The 23,096-nt window shown below is 45.1% G+C and overlaps 1 protein-coding gene and 1 long non-coding RNA gene across 4 annotated transcripts; both read right to left on the bottom strand.

The window, feature by feature from the left end:
* Nucleotides 1-6,292: 6,292 nt before the first annotated feature.
* On the bottom strand, nt 6,293-9,613 carry LOC136436111 (uncharacterized). 3 transcript variants are annotated; one of them, XR_010756004.1, is made up of 3 exons: nt 9,569-9,613; nt 7,500-7,650; nt 6,293-7,285 (listed from the first exon to the last, which is right to left on the bottom strand). It is a non-coding gene; the product is annotated as an uncharacterized lncRNA (long non-coding RNA). The 3 variants fall into 3 exon arrangements; XR_010756003.1 differs by lacking the exon at nt 9,569-9,613 and adding an exon at nt 8,738-8,819; XR_010756005.1 differs by lacking the exon at nt 9,569-9,613 and adding an exon at nt 8,655-8,673.
* Nucleotides 9,614-9,825: 212 nt separating this feature from the next.
* Nucleotides 9,826-21,306, bottom strand: LOC136436110 (uncharacterized). The gene is made up of 12 exons (XM_066429848.1): nt 20,970-21,306; nt 18,779-18,978; nt 18,380-18,516; nt 17,431-17,573; nt 16,532-16,711; nt 16,167-16,330; nt 15,261-15,346; nt 13,933-14,057; nt 13,334-13,482; nt 12,771-12,858; nt 11,327-11,443; nt 9,826-10,009 (listed from the first exon to the last, which is right to left on the bottom strand). The coding sequence occupies exons 1-12, from the start codon at nt 21,252-21,254 to the stop codon at nt 9,851-9,853; spliced, it is 1,833 nt and encodes a 610-aa protein (XP_066285945.1). The 5' UTR covers nt 21,255-21,306; the 3' UTR covers nt 9,826-9,850.
* Nucleotides 21,307-23,096: the final 1,790 nt, after the last annotated feature.

Genomic DNA, 23,096 nt, shown 5'->3' with positions numbered 1-23,096 from the left:
TCATACTTCTAGGATTTCAAAACCGCACAAAATCGTGCCGTACGATGATCCCCTTAGTTTTGCGAGCCTACAAAAACTCCGGCCACGAATTTCAGTGAGTTCTCCTTCACATCAACGTCGTATTTTTGCAACATGGACATTGCTATATATTGTGATAGTGTTGTTTGCACTGATCATGTATAGATATGACTATATTTAGTAAATGAATTGACTTTCAAAATCCGACTTTTCAGGCCCTAATAATGCTTGGGTTTCCTTTAACATGTTGTTTCCAGTATAACTAGTATGGGTGTTACTGGCACCGACCGCGCCCTGCCGACGCTCGGGTTGTTCCCCCCGCCGTCGCAGTGCGGCGACCGCGAGAACTCGGTGCGGACGACCGGTTCATCTGGCGCGAAGCAGAAGTGGTAGATGAAGCAGAGGATGCAGATGACGAGGAGGATGAACAGCGGCAGCCCCACGCCGAAACCAATCAGCAGGTGGGTTCTAAGCTGCGAGAAGCTGTTGCCATGCCAACCTGGGTGTTTTTGGAGGCGGTCGATGAAGGGCGGCTGGCCGGCTGGTCCAGCAGCGAGAATTGATGTGCAGAAAGTGAGACTAACTGCCAGAAGCAGGGCTTCCCCAAGTTTCATCTTGGTATATCTGCCAAACAGGGCAAAAACACAGGTGTCAACCTAGCAGGGCTTCATCTTTGTACGTCTGTCAGACAGGCCAAAACACACGTGTCAAACTAGCAGGGCTTTATCTTTGTACGTCTGTCAGACAGGCCCAAAACACACGTGTCAAACTAGCAGGGCTTCATCTTTGTACGTCTGTCAGACAGGCCCAAAACACGCGTGTCAAACTAGTAGGGCTTCATCTTTGTACGTCTGTCAGACAGGCCCAAAACACACGTGTCAAACTAGCAGGGCTTCATCTTTGTACGTCTGTCAGACAGGCCAAAACACACGTGTCAAACTAGCAGGGCTTTATCTTTGTACGTCTGTCAGACAGGCCCAAAACACACGTGTCAAACTAGCAGGGCTTCATCTTTGTACGTCTGAGACAGGCCCAAAACACGCGTGTCAAACTGGCAGGGCTTCATCTTTTTACGTCTGTCAGACAGGGCCAAAACACACATGTCAAACTAGCAGGGCTTCATCTCTGTAGTCTGTCAGACAGGCCAAAACACACATGTCAAACTAGCAGGGCTAGCAGGGCTAAAACTAGCAGGGCATTCCTTTGTACGTCTGTCAGACAGGCCCAAAACACACATGTCAAACTAGTCCGAATACTGTACAGTTTCATAATTCCTGAAGTGTGTGACGTAGCGCTACCAATTGTCGCCCGATTTGGGTCATGCATACATAATGTTTATTATGTTAAAGTCAGTTACCAAGAGCAATGAAGAACTACATTAGTAGAATCCTTATTTTTTATCCAGCGGCAAAGCAGAATAACCTCCTGAAGCCGTAACAATAAGTTACCAGGAAGCGTTATGAAAGACGCCGCGTGCTTCATAATTTTTTTCAGACTCACACAATAGCTAGTATCTTTTCAAAGTAACGTCAAACATTTCCTTGGTGTTCAAACAATCAATGGCGATTTGAGATTTGAAACTTTTCCTAGTTCTCGAAAGGTTTGATACAACCCAGCGACCCCCCCCCCCCACATCGACGCCACATTTTAGCACGTCAAAACATAAAAATTCACCTGCCGCCCAGTGATGTTGCGATTGACTGCGCATGCACAACATTATTTCCGTCAATCGCGTCAAGCAAGCGGTGGGAAAACATAGTGACGTTACAATCATTTGTCTGTTGACTACTTTGTACAATTCATGTGCATTTTTGGGATCTATTTTCTTCTAGTAGAGAGCTAGAAGCTAGGGGAAAGACTCAAGCCGTTAATGGGGGGCCCTAGTGCGATACTTATCATAGACCTCAGTATATATACATGCTCGCACGGCGTTAAACAGGTGGAGAAAAACTTACAGACCATGCACTGTTCTTTTCAGAACAGCTAATATTTCTTCCCACGGGTTAAACATTTGGCTCTGTCCGCGCGGTTTTAAGGTAAATGACGCTTGTATAAATCGGCAGTAATTGGTAGCGCTATGTTAGCTGTTTCCCGAATATCCCAGGGAAATCAAAAATTGTCCTGAAAAGACACTGAGTACTAGGCCTCGTTCGGCTGTGTTTTGTGTTTTACATTACGCTTTACATAACTGGATTGCTTTTGTAGTGTTTGATGAAATGCGAATGTCAGTAAAATGGAGCGCGGGATGGAAAACGTTGGGTTGACCGTATCTTATCTTCCCTTATGTCTGTCTTCTGGTCATTATTGTTTTCAAATTGTCAAATATTGGAATAAAGTAAGCAAGACGTATGCACTGGAGGGAGGCTCAATTTCAAGAAGAAGAAGAAGCTAAGGAAGTACAAACTCACCCTTGTTAGTCTCCCTGGAGTCTTTCTGGAACGGTTTGTGCAAGTCTGCTTTCACCAAAATCTTTAGTCCCCGACAGTGAATGGTTTGTGGCGCTCTGTCACAGCTGGCAGCGTTGGATCAGGTTTAGCGTATCTCTCATGATCTGCACCAATTAGGAGCACATGTGGGTACATTTCAGGAGTTCTGTTACAGGTCTGTCGGGTGGCAGAAAGGTGGGCCTTGGCATTGGTCCTAACTTTTACTTCGTCATCACCAGATGTGCAAATGCAACAGTCCAAGGCTTTTGATTCCGAAGCTGCTGGTCGACCTGCCTTGTTCTATAACCTTATCTCCATTTCCTACTAGTTACTACCCTGGGAGACCAGACAACGTATATCGGCGCGCCACCAAGCACCGCACGCGCGCCCAAGCTTCCCCAGGCGAGGTCATAAATGACGTCACGGTAAACACTGCAGGATACGTCTTTGATGTTCAAATCAAAGCACTAGCTACAAGGCGTTGTATGTTCTGCTATGAGTAGTGTCACGTAACTCACTTTACGATTCAAAATTCAGTTAAGCAAAAAATGACAATAGAAGATAATGGCCGTTACGTATGGCCGTGGCTGTTGTGTATGTTCATTATCAATAATAACAAGTCTATTGCAAATTCATGCCTGTAGGCTAATTGCATGTTGATAGTAGTGTCGAAGTACAAATGTAAAGTAAAGCAAAATGTATAAATGTAATACAAGATCATACTATATTGCTATTCTACAGTAAGTTTTTATATCTACGGTGCTAATGCGGGGTTTGATTTCTTCTCTGAAAGCAATGGAAAATAAAAAGCCCCACACTTTCAATGATGAGTGGGTTGGAAGATTTCAAAAGGAATTTGAGTTTCTGTGTATTTGTTAATCTAGAAATTTTTTTGAGATTTCGGATACTTTCGTGAATAATCTGTTTCTTTCGGCTTCAAATTTGGGACATTCGCATATAAAATGTATTTCATTTTCCACTGCTTTCGTTGCACACAGTTTACATGTTCTGTCTTGGACCTATAGCTTTTTGTATCTCCCTTTCTCTATTTCTAATGAGTGCGCGCTAATTCATATCTTACATATTGCCGCACGTTGGTCAAGGCATTATGATACAGATGATTTTCCATGTCGTAAATCGTTTTTACGTTTTTGTAAAATCTTAGTTTTCCTTCATCTTTCAACAGGTTATGAAAGAGTGTTTGAATATACATATCTTCTAATCTTCTTCTTAACAGTGCACATGTCTGTCTACTGTCTATATTAGTGTTGTCGGTATTCCAAATGTATGAGTAGCCACAATTGTAAAATACTTCCTTTACATGTTGAGTCCAGTTTTTCCTACGATTATTCACAGGAATATGTTGTTGTGACAGAAGTGCGTCTACTTGGTGGCGCGCCGATATACGGTGTCTGGTCTCCCAGGGTAGTATTCGGCTAGCAGAGCTTGGGTTTACAGCGGAGAGTGGGGCGGGGTCGGTCTTCGGGGGCGGGGGGGGGGGGAAGCTTGGGCGCGCGTGCGGTGCTTGGTGGCGCGCCGATATACGGTGTCTGGTCTCCCAGGGTAACTAGTTGCTCAAATAAAGGAGGAATCAGCTGGTCACATGTTCGCTCAACCAAAGATTGACGAGCACAAATTAAAGCCTCTAGCTCGGTTCTGAAAGTCAAGGGAAACCATTTGCTTAAGTACTAAAAGTACACGACACGTGATGATGTCAACTCACCAGTTACAGAGGGTATTTAGGTAAAAGGCTGGCGTCGTGTGGCGCAATGTGGCGTCGTGTGGCGTAATGGATAGAACATCCGACTGTCAAACAAGGGGACCCGAGTTCGAACCCGGCCTGCCCCCAGACATGTCTGAACATGCGCCCTGACGTTGTGCCCTTGGGAAAGGCACTTAACACAACTTTCCTCACTTCATTCAGGTGTAAATGAGTACCTAGCTCATCTAGGGTTAGGGACGTCCCTCGGATAGGACGCGGAAATGGAGGTTCCGTGTTTGGGGAGAGCCACACCCCGCGCACGTTGAAGAACCCACCACACCTTTCGAAAAAGAGTAGGGGCATGCCCCGGTGTGCGATGGTCCAAACCTTACAGTCTGGTCTGGGTTGACATCTTGAAAAGGTGATAGTTCACCTGTTATGTCAATCCTTCCACAAATGTGGTAAATCTGAATAGATAAATAAAGAAAAATAAATAAAGGCTATGGTAGTAGGGCGGAATCTTCACTGTAACTTATAACGTTACTGTGTTACTTTATCATTAATGTATCCCCAGCAACATTTTCATTTGTTAGCTTTACCTTCCTAGGCTTGGGGGGTGAGGACTGCATTTCCCAACACTGCTGTTGTCAGCACTGCTCTTTGGAAACATTGTTCTTCATCCAAGTCATATTGGTCTGAAGTTGAAGATCTTGACAGCTTCAGGGCTGATTGTGCCCCGGTTTGCGTTTGATGTGGCACCACTATATCAGCTTCATGATACTTCAAACTTTCTTTTTAAGTTTCTTCGAAGTTGCAACATTTCTTTATCTGACATTCAGCGGTCTGGTCACGTTGCCAATTTCTGGATGTAAGTGAAAGGTTGTACATGAACTTGATAAATATCAGTGATGGTGGGCAATGGGTTTCACTTTGACAGTTAATGGGTACATCACATGCCACACCTGCTGGCTGACACGCAGCCTTCCACACACTTCATTGAGTTTTCAGGCTACTCCAGTTCAAGCAAGAAAATTAGATCAAGAAAATCCTTAGGTTGTGCTTGATATAAGCCCATTCGTAGATTCGAGTACGCATGTGCAGTGTCAAAGGTGAAGGCCCCTGGCTTGTAAACAGTTGTCGCCTCAGCATTGTTTCGATTTGCATAACAATGCCCAGACTTTTTTTTTTAATGTCTGAACGTCTCAGGCGCCTTCACCTTTGACACTGCACATGCGTACTCGAATCTACGACTTGGCTTATTTTGTGTGTTTCGTCCTGGGACGAGTAACGAGGTTCAAGAGCAGGGAGTGGAGGGCAGAGCTAAGGTGTAACTAGGTTATTGTTTCTCGAATTTTGTCACTAGCTTGTATATGTTTACAAAAATTCACCATTCAAACGAACGTTTTAGTTCGGTTACATTGGGTTTCGGGTTTAAATGTTGATAAAAATGTATGTTCTCAAAAATTCAAGATGGCGGATCCCAGCTGATAGTTGATAAGCATTATCTGTGACATCATCAGTGCAACAAAAAGGCGAGCACTTCACAGTGACACAACATACTTTTCAAGCTTTACAAGTGGTTAACATCCAAAAAGGGAAGAGGCCAAGGAATAAATTGGAAAGAAGATGGAAGAGTACTACATGTAATGAATTAAAAGGTAAATGGCGCCTGATGAAGAAAGTTTTATCTGAGTTGTAGAGGCGTTAAGGCAGAGCTTAACAAAGTTCAAATTTGTATGCATGGGGGATTTTGAATAAGCATGAGAAACGATGCATTCAACTCTACGATTATTTCGTTTAAAGATACGGCTTGCCTGTGATCAGCCATTGCAGGGAGAGCGCGTGTGCTGAAATGCCATTAAAACGTTCATAACAGCTCCGTGAATAGTTTCATCAGGTTGGTAAGTCACTGAATAAAAAGACTCTTTTTACACAACCAAGAGACCTGTGCTACATTGCTATGTGAACCAGTCAAAATTGCCGTGACAGATGGTCACCGAAACGTCGGTTGAATAAATCTCTTGGTTGTGTAAAAATAGTCTTTTTATTCAGTTCATAACAGCTGGTGTCGAAAAAGCTCATTTTCACTTAACTGCAGAATCATTCCAACCTATTCATTTCGCAAAAATAAAGTTCTGGACACATGTTTGATACATCATGAATCAGTTTATATTTGCCATCAATCATGTCTATCATTAAATCCTCTCAACGTACAGATTCAAATAGTTTTCATATAATTTTTTTCTTTAAACTTATTTCACACGTGACAGACTGTAGATAGTTTTTTTACATATATTTTTTCAAAGTTAATAGTTCACACAAAATAGTTTCTAATACATCTTGGTAAGCCATTGCAACTTGGTTGTACTTTGTTCTCACCATAAAGATCTTCAATCCGTTGCAAGTTTTATATACATTTTAAGGGCACAATTTACATGGAGTAGACAGCTTTCATGTTGGTAAACTATGCTTCACTCATAATAAAGACGAACAAAGTTTATAAGAACAAGAGAACGTATTAGACGCAGATTGGCATATGTATGAGGTCTCTCCGTTGCTGGTATGTCCTGCAGTTAACACAAAGACGAAGCATTCTACAGGTCACAGAGGCTCAGCTAGATCACACTTAAGCGTAACTCGAAGTAACTACGCAAGAACAAGATAACTTTTTAGAAGCAAATTGGCATATGTATGAGGTATCTCCTTTCTTGGTATGACCATGAGCCTTGCGAGATCACACTCCCCTCGTAGTAACGATATAACATGCATATAAGAACAAGAAAACGCATTGGAAGCAGACTTGCATTTGCTAATCCACTATCCTTTGTTGGGGCAGGAAAGTACAGTTTCTTATACATTTCATAAGTCATGGAGCCTTATTAGATCATGCTTTACTCGTAGAAACGACACAACATGCATATAAGAACGAGAGAGCTCATTGGAAGCAGCCCGGCGCATGCGCGAGGTGCTCCGCTGTCCTTTGTCGGTGTGCGGTCGTCTCCCTTGACAGCGACGGGCTCGCACCGGAAGGTGTCCTTGCTGTACAGGTGGTTGTCGGACGTGCATGCGCAGTGGCGGGAGTCTTCGTCGTACTCGGATCCGTCGGGACAGCCCAGGAACTCAAACGCAATGTGGTTTCCTGTGGAATGGGGGTGGTATTTGGTTTTCTTAGAGTAATAGCTTAGGACACTACAACAGTCAATACTGCCCAAGACGGCCACTCAGGGGACCGCTAAAATCTGGTCTATGTGGACAGGTGGTCACTATGGACAGAGTTCTTAATACTTGAGTCAATGGGAAAAAGGACCACCAAAACTTGAGGTTGCTGCAAACACAACTTTACAACACAGTACCTTGTGGGAGTTCGGCACTGGAGATGATGTCACGCTTGACCACGTGACTGTTGACCACGTCATTGTTGACCACGTGACTGTTCAGGATGACGTCGGAGGTGCCGATGGCTTCTCGCTTCTTCCTCCTTGCTTTCTCCACCAGCCGATACACCTGTACGGGGGGAATATGTAACGTCATATATGCAGAAGGCCACACCAATGCAATGTATTGGTTCTGGTTCTGGTTGGGTACTTGGCAAACCCCCTTTGCTGTGGTCACACGGCAGGAGGTAGTAGTGCGCGGTTATTGGTGGTTCCTCAGGCGTTGCACGACCTCCTCCCTGAACTTTCCGGGTCTGATATTAGCGTAGTTGGATATGGTAAAGAGTTCCAGTCTTTGACAGTTTTTTGGAAGTTTGAGTATCTGGGTAGTAGATAGCAGTTGAGAAAAAGTGACTCAAGATTGGACCTTCTAGTTTTCACGTTGAAACAGACTATCTACACACAGCTCACAACACTTACAGTTGTTATATTTCCGTGAATAATTTCATCAGGTTGGCGAATGACTGAGTAACAAGGTTCTTTTATTCGTAACCAAGTATTTTACAAGAGCCGACGTTTCGACGACTGTCTGCCATCTTCATCAGGGCAATACAGTATCGTAAAATACTTGGTTGTTTATCTATTTTATTCATTTATTTAGTCTTTGACGAAGGCCCATATTGAAAAACAACAAAGACAATTTACCGACATCTACATATAACAACAACGACAAAAATATTGCATCAAGTAGTGTCGAAACGAGCAGGCGGGAGAACCAATCGACAATAGTAAGGCCAGTGCCTGCTCAGAGAGAAAACCTCGGGTGAATTACGCTGTTTCTAGACGCAAGGAGACGCGTCACAAATGAGTGTGCCGCCTGGCGTCGAAGGTATCAACCCGACAGCTCGAGAAGAGATGTGAATAAAAGAACCTTGCTATTCAGTTGTTATATTGTTCCCGACACTCACCGTTGTTATCGTGTAGGAGTTCCTCTCGGACGACAGCGCCGTGTTAGGAAATAGACTATCTATACACAGCTCACAGGACTTACCGTTGTTATGGTGTAGGAGTTCCTCTCAAACTACAGCGCCGTGGTAGGAAACAGACTATCTATACACAGCTCACAGGACTCACCGTTGTTATTGTGTAGGAGTTCCTCTCGGACGACAGCGCCGTGTTAGGAAACAGACTATCTATACACAGCTCACAGGACTCACCGTTGTTATGGTGTAGGAGTTCCTCTCGGACGACAGCGCCGTGTTAGGAAACAGACTATCTATACACAGCTCACAGGACTCACCGTTGTTATTGTGTAGGAGTTCCTCTCGGACGACAGCGCCGTGTTAGGAAACAGACTATCTATACACAGCTCACAGGACTTACAGTTGTTGTTATGGTGTTCCCAACACTTACAGTCGTTATGGTGTAGGAGTTCCTCTCGGACGACAGCGCCGTGTTAGGAAACAGACTATCTATACACAGCTCACAGGACTCACAGTCGTTAGATTGTTCCCAACACTTACAGTTGTAATTGTGTAGGAGTTCCTCTCGGACGACAGCGCCGTGGTAGGAAACCGACTATCTATACACAGCTCACAGGACTCACCGTTGTTATTGTGTAGGAGTTCCTCTCGGACGACAGCGCCGTGTTAGGAAACAGACTATCTATACACAGCTCACAGGACTTACAGTCGTTATGGTGTTCCCAACACTTACCGTTGTTATGGTGTAGGAGTTCCTCTCGGACGACAGCGCCGTGTTAGGAAACAGACTATCTATACACAGCTCACAGGACTTACCGTTGTTATGGTGTAGGAGTTCCTCTCGGACGACAGCGCCGTGTTAGGAAACAGACTATCTATACACAGCTCACAGGACTCACCGTTGTTATGGTGTAGGAGTTCCTCTCGGACGACAGCGCCGTGTTAGGAAACAGACTATCTATACACAGCTCACAGGACTCACCGTTGTTATGGTGTAGGAGTTCCTCTCGGACGACAGCGCCGTGTTAGGAAACAGACTATCTATACACAGCTCACAGGACTTACAGTTGTTATTGTGTAGGAGTTCCTCTCGGACGACAGCGCCGTGTTAGGAAACAGACTATCTATACACAGCTCACAGGACTTACAGTTGTTGTTATGGTGTTCCCAACACTTACAGTCGTTATGGTGTAGGAGTTCCTTTCGGACGACAGCGCCGTGTTAGGAAACAGACTATCTATACACAGCTCACAGGACTCACAGTCGTTAGATTGTTCCCAACACTTACAGTTGTAATTGTGTAGGAGTTCCTCTCGGACGACAGTGCCGTGTTAGGAAACAGACTATCTATACACAGCTCACGGGACTCACAGTTGTTATAGTGTAGGAGTTCCTCTCGGACGACAGCGCCGTGTTGGTGAAGTCCATGTGGTACAGGTGGTTGGTGCTGTCGTAGCCATGGCTGTTGAGGCTCTGCTCGGGGTTATCAGGATCCCACTCGGAGTCCTGAGGAAGCATGCATCAATAGAGAATAGGTGAAACATTCATGGCGATGGCTCGCAGTACGGACGAAACATCCCTACACAGATCCCAGTGGAGCAAAGAAATTCCACCGTAAAAATGAGTATACTGTTCTCTGTACGTGGCACTGTTGAAATAAGTTATGGAAAACTTGAGTGCAGTGCCACGTCGTCCTTGTCTGTCCAAAAAGTGAAGGAAAAAAAAGTAGTGAAGTCGAGATCTTAGAATATAAAAAAATCAAGACTGAAGGAAGGACTTAAACTTCAAGGAATGTGCAGACTGATGAATTGAGAATCAGTGAGCAGTGGATCAAATGAAGCAGATGGTTTGGGGCGTCCTCTGTCTAAGTATGTACAGGCGCGGTTGTGGGCCTTATGGCATGTTGCCTCTGTTGATCCCCTTGATAAAGACTGGCGTTGTGCAGTGAAAATGGTTAAGCCCAACCCTTTGTGTTGGAACTTGCTGTCAGCAATCTTTCTTCATAATGCGTTGTACCAAATAATCTCCAAGCAGATCTATAGGTTGCATAAAGACCGTATCAAACTGGCAGAGGAAGTACGTTTTGCAACCCAAGATTGCATTACAAGCTCCTTCTTCCAGTTGCATACGGTCTTTGCAATCTATTGGGTCTGGTTGGAGACTAGTACCAAACACAGATGAACGCAAGAATGCAGTCATCACCTCATCGGCATTCGGATCAGCTTCCTCGCTACTGCCGCCACCAGCAGTTTGCCTGCCCTTCACCTGAATAGTCATAGAAACACGAACTCTCTTCAGGCCACACGAATCGAATTTCTTGCTTTTTTTCCTATTCATAGTTTGTTTGCGCACCCCGTTAATTTCTTTAAGAAATCAGAGAAACAAGAAATTTGATTGGTGTGGCCTAAGATGTCGGAGGTTTGTGATGAGACCACCCTCCTTTATCAGCGCTGAAACCCACTCGGGAAATGGTCGGCAAACCCTCCCGGTCTCAGCCCTGATCTTTTGAACGGAGATTTTGGGTTCTGGGGACGCCACTGACAGTTGGTCATAAATATTCAATGAGCTAGCCTTATTTGGCACAAAAAGTCGTTGGTTGCTCATGAATAATTAAGTAGCGATGTAAGACGTAAGCTGATTGGCTGATAGCTTACCAGCGTCCTTTGCGGCTTTGCTTAAAATGAGCTTTAGCAAACCCTCTGATTGGCTGAAAGCTGTTTGGCGGTGACGTCGCCAGAACCGTGTTCAGGGGCTCGGAAGGACAGGGCCGCTATGGGAGGTAATGAACATATCGGGTCTGCTGGGAGGATGGATGAGACTCACGTGGATGTCACTGATGCTGAGGGACTGGGTGTTCCCACTGCCATCCACATACTGGTACGCGAAGTCGTCCTCCAGATGGGCGACGTAGCGGTTGTCCTGGGTAACCGCCAGGCAACCCTGTAGGGAAAAAAGGAAAGTGATCTCGAACCAGTTTAGCTCAAATGAACTCAATGAACAGATGAGCTAATCTTCCACTGGTCGTGACAGGAAGACGAGACGCTATATACAGTATTTACAGGTTCATTGTACCGGGGAAATTCCCCTAGCTCTTTTCGACAAGCACAATGAACAGTGGACCACGACTTAACGTCCCGTCCTAAGGACTGCGAGCTTTTCCGGAAGCGTGCATGTCGGGTGAGCGACACAGCCGGGATCGAACCCGGGGCTTCTAGTTCCAGAGGCAAGATCGCTAACCACTGGACTACGCACGCTACCATTACCACTACCGTAGGGTTACAAGAAAATAAGAGATGTTAGACTTCGAGGGAAAACGCAGAGTTGGAAGACCCCACACTACTTTATTGGCATTGATTGAAAGAGACACTGGACTAACAGGTTCTGTATTGATAACTGCCATATGAAGGACAAATCGTTCTGGAAAAACTTTATTGATTGTACCTCACCGGATTTTATTTTATTCAAATTGCAGCAGGCAATACATGACCACCCAGGCAGCAGTAGCTGATTTTGGGCGTCTAACACAGCACATACAATTACAATGTTGAAAAACTACGCATATATACAACATATATCCGTTAGAATAATGATGATGATGATGATGATGATGAGACTTCACCCGCTTTAGTGGGGCACACCGCAGGTGCCCTCCCTGTGTGATAATACTCTCCCAGCAGAGGTTGCGCTGGCTGGTTTTTGATTTGTTTTTAGACGTTTCTGTTGGGCTTCCTATTTTGTCATCAGCCTACACTGATGGCAAAAAAAAAAACGGGACAAAATAGAAAGCCCGGCAAAAACGTCTAAAACACGTAAAAAAACAGCCAGCCCAACCTCTGCTTGGAGAGTATGATACATGTATTTGGGAATGATTAAAAAGGGTTGGAGAGAGTTTTTTGTACTTAAAGGCAACCAAAGCAATATTACGGCCCAAAAAAAGGAAATAAAGAAAATGCTGAAAATTTTATGGTAGTGACACTTAGATGTGCTAAACACTGTTTAGCACATCTGCATAATGATTTGATACTTATTTTAAACCTGTGCTGTACGATGATCCCCTTAGTTGCGCGAGCCTACAAAAACTCCGTCGATGATTTTCAGTGAGTTCTCACATCACAACGACGTCATATTTTTGCATCATATACATTGTGATGGTGTTGTTTGAACTAATCATGTATAGAAATGACTGAATAGATTGACTTTCAAAATCCAATTTTCGGGCCCGAATAGTGCTCTGTCTGCCTTTAATGAGAAAGGTTTCTGCACTTACTGTATCCTGGGCGGTCTGGTCCCCGATGCAGACCATGAACAGTTTCAGGTCCAGATCAAAGTAGTCCCACAGAAACTCGGGATAGAACCTGTCAAGGCAATAACAAAGTCTTACATAGATACGCCATGCAAGGGAAACCTATCCGAGGGACGTCCCTAACCGAAGCTAGGTACTCATTTTCACCTGAGCGAAGTGGGAAAAGTTGTGTTAAGTGCCGTTCCCAAGGGCACAACGTCAACGAGACAAATCAGGGGGCCCCAGATTTGAACCCAGGACCTCTGGGTTCCGGGCCAAGCACCCTGCCGCTGCGCCACAGCAGGATATCCTAGACTGGCTGACTGACTGGTCGTTTGTTTGTTTGTTTGTTTGTTTGTTTTATTCAGATCGCCATTAGCGTACACTTTTACACTTTTCTCCCTGAAGTCCGCGGCCACCTACTTTAAATCAAATGCAGGAACAAAACTTATACAAAGGCTAGACAGTAACTTAAACAAATTAAATATGATGAACTTAAAGGTGAGCGGGAGAGGTTGTCAAGCCTTCAGCGACTGTTCAGTACTTACTTGACCTCCATCCGGATGTCCTCTAGGTGGTTGACGCCCCTCCGGCCGGCCGCAAACCCTCCCCTAAGGTCAAGGTTGTCTGCGCCGGCTAGCTTCGTCACCACCAGCCAGGGGTTGTCCTTGTCCTCGTCGGACAGATCCACTACGGTCTGGAACAGGGCAAAAATGTGCCGGTTCATTTTGTTAGTTTGAAGACTCGCTAAAGGCATCTTTAAAGGCCTTCGACATTGAAACTGGGACCTGGGAAGAAGCTACCAAGGATCGACTTCTGTGGCGACGCACAGTCCGAGATGGCGCCATCACATGCGAGGAGGTTAGGAAAGCTGCCGCCCAGCAGAAAAGGAGAGCCAGGAAGGAACGGGAAGCCAACCCCACACAGAACACAACACTGATCCAATGCGAACATTGTGGACGGAGGTTCAAGGCCAAAATTGGACTCTATAGCCATATGAGGACACATGCGACCCAACCAAATGATGGATGACTACAGCGGTCGTCGTCAGACTGACGGACGAACCAACAACAAACATTTATGGGCTGTTTCTAGGACGTTAGAGGGCCATATTTCCTGGAGCATAATGATAACAAAACCTGCGTACCTGAATGGTGATGTTCATGGAGATGACGGACGGGTTGATGTTGTCCACGATGGTGCAGTTCGCGGAGGACTCGCCAGCCGTCGTGTCGTTACACCGCTCCGTCACGAACCGGAACGTGAACACGCCTGGCCAGATCGGGGACAACAATCGAGATCGGTCAGTGTGGTCCGAGACATTAGCACACGGGGCCTTCAATCCTTCAAGACCCGTGCCCATCGCTACCTCTTACAAAAGCAAGAACACTTGGCAGCTGTGAACCACTGATTGATCACTGGACTGGATTGCTCTAGTAATTTTCTGTCTAGTGACTATTGTTCACATCAGCATGTTATAGAAAAAAAGTTTTATGTAACGTGATGTCTTAAACTTAGCGGATACATATACATAGGTCACAAAGATTGGCAGCTAAGTCGTTAGAAGCATTCACTGTTGGCAGTAAAGTGGGTTCTTTTACAACTTTGTTCCGTCACGAACCGGAACGTGAACACGCCTGGCCAGATCGGGGACAACGAAACAGGTTTATGTAACGTTATGTCTTATACTTAGCGCATACATATACATAGGTCACAAAGATTGGCTGCTAAGTCGTTAGAAGCATTCGCTGTTCGCAGTAAAGTGGGTTCTTTTACAACTTTGCTCCGTCACGAACCGGAACGTGAACACGCCTGGCCAGATGGGGGACAACAAAATATCAAGATTGCATCTGTGTCTTAAGAAGCATTGATAGTTGTTCTTTCATTGCTAAACTCAGGTCCTCTCTTGCTCATTATCCAAAGGCAAATACTCCTGGTGAGAACGTATTTAGACCACCCAATGGATTGCACTCGAGATTCGCAGATGTTCTTTTAGTATCAAACTTATTATGTCTTACTTAAGAGCCCGAAGGCAAACACTCATGGTGAGATGATCGGTGTCAACAAAACAAGTTTATGTAACGTTATGTCGTATACTTCGCGGATACATATACTTAGGTCACAAAGACGCTTAGGTCGCTAAGTCGTTAGAAGCATTCGCTGTTCGCAATAAAGTGTTTTTTTACACCTTTGTTTCAATAAACGTGATACAAAGACCAAGATTAAACAAGGACTATGCGGTGCTGCTTAAAGTTTCTATAAAACTGATTTCCACTGCTTAGTATGAATCCAGAACGCCAAATCAAACACAGTGCAGTGTAGCATAGTTAAATGCCAGGGCAAAGAGAAAAGTAGATACTGGATGCATATGAAACGCGGCAGGCTTGAAATTTAATGTATGAGCTCTACAAAAAGATCACTGAAAACAGATACCTTCGCAGCACACCAATCTTAAAGTAGGAATATATCAGTCACCTGACGCGTCCACCGGCAGACCGTCGTCCACATTCCGCGGAGTGATCTTCAGGATAACCACAAACGTCCACGTCTGAGTACACAGGCTGTGGATAGAGTTAACATGTTTAACATTGTCATCAAGGCAACCTGTTCATCGCATATCAGAGCTGCCCGCTTCGATCTAGTTAGTTAAAGTTAAAGTCCTCCCGCGCCACTTAGTGGAACATATGGTGGCGCCCATCTCCGATTCTCAGCCCTTGGGCCACACAACTTTGTGCAAGTCTCTACAGCAGGGGGCTAGTCCGCTGGTAGTGATGTGTGTTTAACTTCCATACTCTTTCCCAAATGCTGAGTGCTAAGCAGAGAAAGCAGTATGTACCATTTTTAAAGTCTTTGGTTTGACCCGGCCGGGGTTCAAACTCACGACCTACCGTGTGCAAGACGAACACTCTACCCACTCGGCCATTGCACCGCTTCGAGACACAATCAAAATCCAATATACCAAAGTTCTCTCTCAGTAAAAGCCTGGATAAGTAAGGTAGGACTACAGAATATCAGGATGGTAAACCAATTTTCTAACACGACGCCATCAACTGAAAATCGTTACGATCTATCATGCTGTCAGTTGCTTGGAGATTAGTTCAAGTTCAGCTTCGAAAGATGACTGTTGAAAGAAAAAAGAAAGCTTACTTGATGGCTCTGTCTGTACGTGATGACTGTTGAATACCGTGGCCGACAGAAACAATATGCAACGCACACCTAGTTTGGGTGTGCACAAACCTACTTTGGCAGTGTACACGCCTACTTTTGGTGCGTCCACACCTACTTTGGTTGCGTCGACACCGCAAGTTTGGCAGCCAAAAGTAGGTGTGTGATGCACATTGTTCCTGTCGGCCACGGTAGTTGAAAGAAAAGAAAGCTTACTTGATGGCCCCGTTAGTGATCACGCAGGGCGGCGTGGTGGTGGGGTAGCTGGTGACCGCGTCCAGGTCGTGCAGGGTGACGTAGTCCGCGGTGTAGTTGAGCGACGTGCCCGAGTGGATGTAGTGGTTCCGCTCTCCCGAAGGAGACTGCGTGGACGTCGTGAACTAAGGAACGAATAGAGATGTAAGCTGGGTTAAAGCAGTGCGTCTATCGCCCAGCGGTGGATTGCTCACTCCTTGACAAAGACTGGTGTTGTACAGTCGAAAATTTGGGTAAGTCCAATTTTTGTGTTGGAAATTATAGTTAAAACTTGTTTCAGAATGATTTCTACCAACACAGATGAACCTTCATGCTAAAGATAGTACCTGTATCTCCACCGTGGCGAGGTCCGTGGCGGGCGTGCCGTCAGGCTCGTAACCAGGGGAGATGATGACGTAGTTGAGCAGCGGCTTGACCAGCGCCGAGCTGCTGACCACCACGTTCACCAGGGCGATGCGGGAGATCCTGTAGATCAGCTCGGCGTGCGACTGGACATAGGAGTGGCCCTGGGCGGTCAGAAACAGTGGACATTAACATACAGGGGGCAGAAACATACACACATTATCAACACCACCTATGGTAATTTATTTTTCATACATAAGAAAACGTTTGACCAGTGACCACCCCATTGACCAACCACGTTGAGCCAATCCGTGAGATCCGGTTGATCAGCTCGGCGTGCGACTGGACATAGGAAACATACACACGTGTTATCAACATGGTCTGTGGTAAGGACGTGTTTTTTTTTTCATACATAAGAAAGCGTTTTGCCAGTGACCACCACGTTGAGTAATTGGGGAGATCCGGTAGATCGGCTCGGCGTGCGACTGGACATAGGAGTGGCCCTGCGGGTCAACGGCAATGGAGTGGATATAGCGGTAAGAACAATAGAGCAATCGCTACGATTGGGCAGACAAGAACAGAGGTTTGGCAAGTTACACCACTACACTGACCTTCTCCCTGCTGCCTATCCGCATAGCCAATATAGAATTGGTAGCAAGAGAAGCTCAACACAGAATTCATTTCAGACTCCGATCTTTGGCAAAACCGAGATCTAGCGATGCTGAGTTAATGTTTCTCCTTCATGAACCCATGCAATAGTGACAGCTGACCCTACGAGTTATCCTATGAGCGGATTGGTTATCGAACATATTTGTGTACGCTCCAAATTGTCAAGAGTATGAAACATGATGATGGATATCAAGCATGTGAGATGATTCTTTACCTTTGTGAGGTCCGAGGTTTCGATGGGGCGGATGTTGGTGAAGTAGACGGTTGAGCGGAACTCGACTGTTTCCGTCTGGTTGGTGTACCGCCATACTGTCCCGCCGCTGGTATCCGTGCAGTTGAACAGGCGGTAGGAGGAACCTACAGATCACGGTGAAGATGTGCAGTTAGCATGTCAGTAATATAGGAGGTGGTTGACAAGTGTTGTAGCTCAGGGGCACAAGGTACCATGAATCTGGTACGGAATGATGAGCGCCTGTCATGTTAGGGATGTATATATGTATATATAATTATTCAAACAAGTTACCACGAAGTGCCCCTACTTTTACACACTCACGGATGAACCAAAAGCTACCTTTCTCTTGAAATCACAGAACCCACAAATTCTAGAAAAAGTGGGACTTTTCGTCTTCCACTGCTTCCGAAAAAGAATTCAAACCAAGCTAGTTTAGATATAGCCAACAATTGTATTTAGTACCAGTAGCCTATTGTTACAACAAAGTCAGTCAGAGTTCACTGGCACATGTCTGTTTTCCCTATGTTTCTACCGTGTATTTGCAATTAGCCCACGGGCATGAACTTGCAATAAACTTCTATTAACTATGTTTAAATGTGTTAAGTCTTTGTAAATGTCAATTTGTAAATATCAACGCAATTCAGGCTACCATTCGTGTGTCTGTAATAAAGAATCGAATTGACCGTACAGGTGATGAAACCGCGGAGCAAAGCAAGGAAAAACAAGGCAACCAGAGATGTCTGGCATCATTCCCTTACCCATGTTGGTTTTTGACCTTTCCAGTCCAACATACGAAATAGCAACGTGATTGAATCAGCTACCGGGCCATACTATGCAGGCTGTAGATGCCTTCAGGAATGGACTAGCAACCATCCTGCCACCCCACCCCCCTACAACCCTCCACCCTAATTACAAGTCAAAGATGGAATACCCTGAAACAACATCCTGTTGGTCGTCCGCTCCACCCTCTCGCCGCGGTTGTCGGTGATGTTGTACGGATCGCTCTTGAAGTAGTAGTTGTACAGCAGTTTGGGAGGCACGCCGCCCTCCTCACTGCCGTTGGTCGGTCTACAACACACACGGAAATATGACATCGAACTACATTAAACCGTTAAACATGACTTAGAACAGTCTGTTGTAAGCAAGGTAAATGTCAGAACATTGCTGGGCCTACAGCTGAAAGATTATAAACATGCATTCCAATGACCTTTCCAGTACCATGATTTTCCACTTAACCTAGAAAGCTAGACGAACCGATTATAATACCGATGTGGTTTACCAGTATTCAACAACAAACAAACAAACAAGCAAACAAAAAAGCATTTCTTACACGAAGCTGCCGGTGTCCGTGAACGGGAAGGGGTAGCCGTAGGACGGGCTGAAGAGGTCGAGTCTCCAGAATGAGCTGGCGCATGGGGAGGTGTACTGCCGCTGCATCTCGCCGGTGGCGCTGCTGAACAGCGTGCCGTTCGGGCTGAACTCGTAGGGCTGGAAGTCCACCAGCCAGAACTCGTAAACATCAACCGTGTCCTGCACAGAAACAGAACTCATAAACATCAACCGTGTCCTGCACAGAAACAGAACTCAAACATCAACCGTGTCCTGCACAGAAACAGAACTCGTAAACATCAACCGTGTCCTACACAGAAACAGAACTCGTAAACATCAACCGTGTCCTGCACAGAAACAGAACTCGTAAACATCAACCGTGTCCTGCACAGAAACAGAACTCGTAAACATCAACCGTGTCCTGCACAGAAACAATTCGTAAACATCAACCGTGTCCTGCACAGAAACAGAACTCGTAAACATCAACCGTGTCCTGCACAGAAACAATTCGTAAACATCAACCGTGTCCTGCACAGAAACAGAACTCGTAAACATCAACCGTGTCCTGCACAGAAACAGAACTCGTAAACATCAACCGTGTCCTGCGGGCGTGAGCGGAAGGAGGAGTTTGTGATATAGAGGACCGTCATTGAAAACATCATGCGACTCGAAATCGCTGAAAACCACTAAATGCCCTTCGATGGTTAACCATTCACCTGTATCTCGTACATTACCATATCAAAACGGCAAAGAAGCATTGGATCAGATATACGGCAAATACGATTAAATACATGAGCTTGCTGCTCTCAAAGTGTTTAAATGCATGCTCAAACCAGACCACCCTCTGCATGTTCGGTCAGAGGACACTGAAAAGTCTTTACGGAACTCTGGTGGAATCAGTGTCCCCTTAGCCAGGACCAACAGACTGTACAAGTTATTTCTCCACTATACCATCCGATTCCGTCTGTACAACAGACAATTGCAGACTGCGTCATAGTTGTTGTTGTTGTTGTATCATATTGGGTGTAACGATATGTTGTGTAAGATCAACGTAATTCAGAAGCGCATGTTTTTGTAAGAAACGTATGTTTTTGTATGAACAATGACATGTACTTCTGCGATGTTGATTTAAACAAATAAAATTTGAAGATTTGAAATACAGGAATCTTCCTCGAGTCGTTGTCAAACAGCGTGAACCAGCCAGAACTCAAACACATCAACAGTCTCCTATGCAGAAGCAGAAGTTTGGATAGTTTGGAATCAACATATTCTTGAGAAATTCAAACAGTTTTTTTCTTGAATTAAAGTTCTAAAATAGGTTCCCCTGGCAAATATTCAGTCTACTTCTGCTACCGTGTCCTGCACAGAAGCAGAGGTTTGAGATGGGATATAATCAAAATTCTTAAAGACATTCTAAAAGTTATCCCATGTCCTTCTTAGACAGCGTGCCCTCCACCGGGTTAGGAGTCCAACACCGTGGCCATGTTAGGCATGTACTGGATTTGAAACGAACCTCATATTTGATTGTCCTTTGCTCACACGTAACAGCCACGTTTGTTCAAAGCTATCTAGTGAGGATGCCCCTCGCTAGATAGTAAATGTGTACATTCTAGGATACTTTTAGCAAAATACCAAGTTTTGATCACATCAATGCTGGGTATGTAGCTCTGCTACTTGAAGGCATGGCCATCTATTGTTCTTCCCTGTGCTGGCATAAGCTACTTAGTCGGTACGTCCACCAGTTGAATAAGTCACATGGAAAACGATTGGCTATGATCGCATCTAATCTCTTTAAAATGACGTCGACTGAAATGACGTACCTCCACCACGACTCCCAGTCCCACAACGCCGCGCTCAACCGGTAACAAACGAATACTCTTACGCTTTGTGTGTTTTGTTATCATTTTAGTCATACTTGTACGTTTTGTATAAAATTCCCATTCTAAAGTCAAGGGTAACACAAATCCAATTTAGAAGGCCGAGGTTCTGGCTAGATAGGATAAGATTAGGACTTTAGCCGCAGCTAATTAGTCAGATGGAAAACGATTGGCTACGATCGCATCTAATCTCTTTAAAATGACTTCGGCTGAAATGTAGCCTGGATGCCAGACCCCCAATCTCTAACATATCTATCGTTTGGGCAACGATAGGTATGTTAGAGATTGGGGGCCTGGCATCCAGGCTAGCTGTACCTCCACCACGACTTCCAGTTCCACCACGTCGTTAGTCACGGTGAACGTCTCCACGTACGCCTGGCCCATCACTTCGAACCTGTCGTCGTCAACCACGTCCGTCACCTTGTCACCGAAGCGTGCGTCAGCGCTCCTCGGGCCCAGGGCGGCCAGGACGCCGAGCACCAGCACGGAGACGCGCGGTGCGAGAGTCACCTTGTCACCGAAGCGTGCGTCAGCGCTCCTCGGGCCCAGGGTGGCCAGGACGCCGAGCACCAGCGCGGAGACGTGCGGTAGGAGAGCCATGAGGTCGGCCTGAAGACTGGAGACACTCGCGGCAAGTGGAGACTACTATTCTGCACAGGTGACTCCGGAGACGAATTCTGGGAACGTCGAGGCTCTCAGGTAGTTTTCGAAGTTTCTTGATTTGGGAAAATCTTCATCTCACGATGAGGAGAATTTTTGTTGATATATGTACATTTCGTAGACGAGGATTGGACTGTGCTTGACTTCAGCTTTGTGGAGGGAAAGGTGAAATAAAAGAGATGATCTAGCATCCCCAAACCCCTTGAGTGTCCACTCGTAGGTTGCCCACTCACCTGGCCTACCGACATTACCATGTTAAAGCTCTAGAGGTGTATTAGATCAAATGCACGCCACGTTAAAGGAGCCCAAATCAATTTCAGAACGTTGGAAGTCGGATTTTCACATTTCAATTTTCTAGTCCTTTCAATACGCAGTAAGTTTAGATAACACTATCCCATTGCATATCGATCTTCATGGAGCAAAGCTGCGATGTCGTTGTATGGTGAGAATTTATTGAAAATCGCGGCGCTGATTTTTTGATGGTCCCAATAAATAAATGAATCTTCGTGTGGCTTGTTTCTGAGCTCTTTTTAAACGCACAAAGTATGAAATCGTGACAGAAATGTGCTAATATGAGCATCAAAATGTTGATATCATACAGATTCCAGATCTGATATTCTTAAGTTGCTTTTGGCTCCTTTAAAAAGTCATTGACGCGTCGTCATGGTCACCTAGCAACGTAGGAGGAAACCTAAACCAAGGCGTCGTCATGGAAACAAGTGACGTTAAAACGTGGGGTATCGGGGTGGTCATGATGACGTAGTGATGGATACTCTGTTGACAGTACAAAGCACGACGCTCCACATACTTCTAGATAATGTGCGTTTTTATTCTCAACACTACTGACACCCCGACAAGGTGCCGACGCCAGCTTCCCCTTTCTTTAACATTAAGGATAATATCAATGCGAAGAAATTCGCTCAGTGCATAGATATATACGGTCATCAGAAGAATTTCACTTTCTGTCTGTTGTCCTCATAAGAGCAGCATAATTTATACTGACGACCAACAAGAAGGAAAGCAATGACACTGAAAACGAACATAAAGAAACAAGACGGTTCGTACCAGCTTCACCTTGGTTTAGCAACAAAGTTTGCGTTGATGTTTTTTCCGCTCATGGTAAAAAGTATGTATTGCTAGGATGTGATGTAGAAACACTGCATCTCAGGCGACGACAGTATGTCTCTTAACACTCGGCAAACGACATTTTATGACTGTTTGATATAAATTAGCATCTATTCCCAAATAATCAAAGATCCTACACCGCTGGTATACCGTACGACACGCCTGTAGTAGCAGCATGTACTGTTGCTTTCTCAACTCTCATGGTATTCATTAGTGGCAATGCTTCAGGAACAAGATACCAACATACCCGTAATCTAGCTTAGATATATGATCCCCAGGAATTTACGTTAATGCATTCCAGCCGACTAAACAACAAGTAGATGATACATATGTATATTTAGATAGCTTTTAGACATCGCACTGAATCCATATGTTAGTCATGGTCTTGTTTCTTCACACTTTTAACAAAAGCAAAAACCAACCCCTACCTCCAGTCAACCTATCCAACTGAAATATCAGCCCACAGAATTTAAGAAACGACAGACATTTCGATAACTTCATTTCTCTCCGTTGTGTTCTTGCCTCTTCAGCCCCTTGGCAAAGAAAAACAAAACAATTTTCATTTCACTCTTAATTACATGCCCAGCTTAATGTTTCGAATATATGTGGTAAACCCATGTCTGAAGTTGTACTCAATCCCAGACAACATTCCCAATG

The sequence above is a fragment of the Branchiostoma lanceolatum genome, chromosome 6 (assembly GCF_035083965.1).
Source record: "Branchiostoma lanceolatum isolate klBraLanc5 chromosome 6, klBraLanc5.hap2, whole genome shotgun sequence".
Lineage (NCBI taxonomy): Eukaryota > Metazoa > Chordata > Leptocardii > Amphioxiformes > Branchiostomatidae > Branchiostoma > Branchiostoma lanceolatum.
Note: the sequence above shows the minus strand (reverse complement) of the source record. Positions and strands in the feature narration are given on the sequence as shown.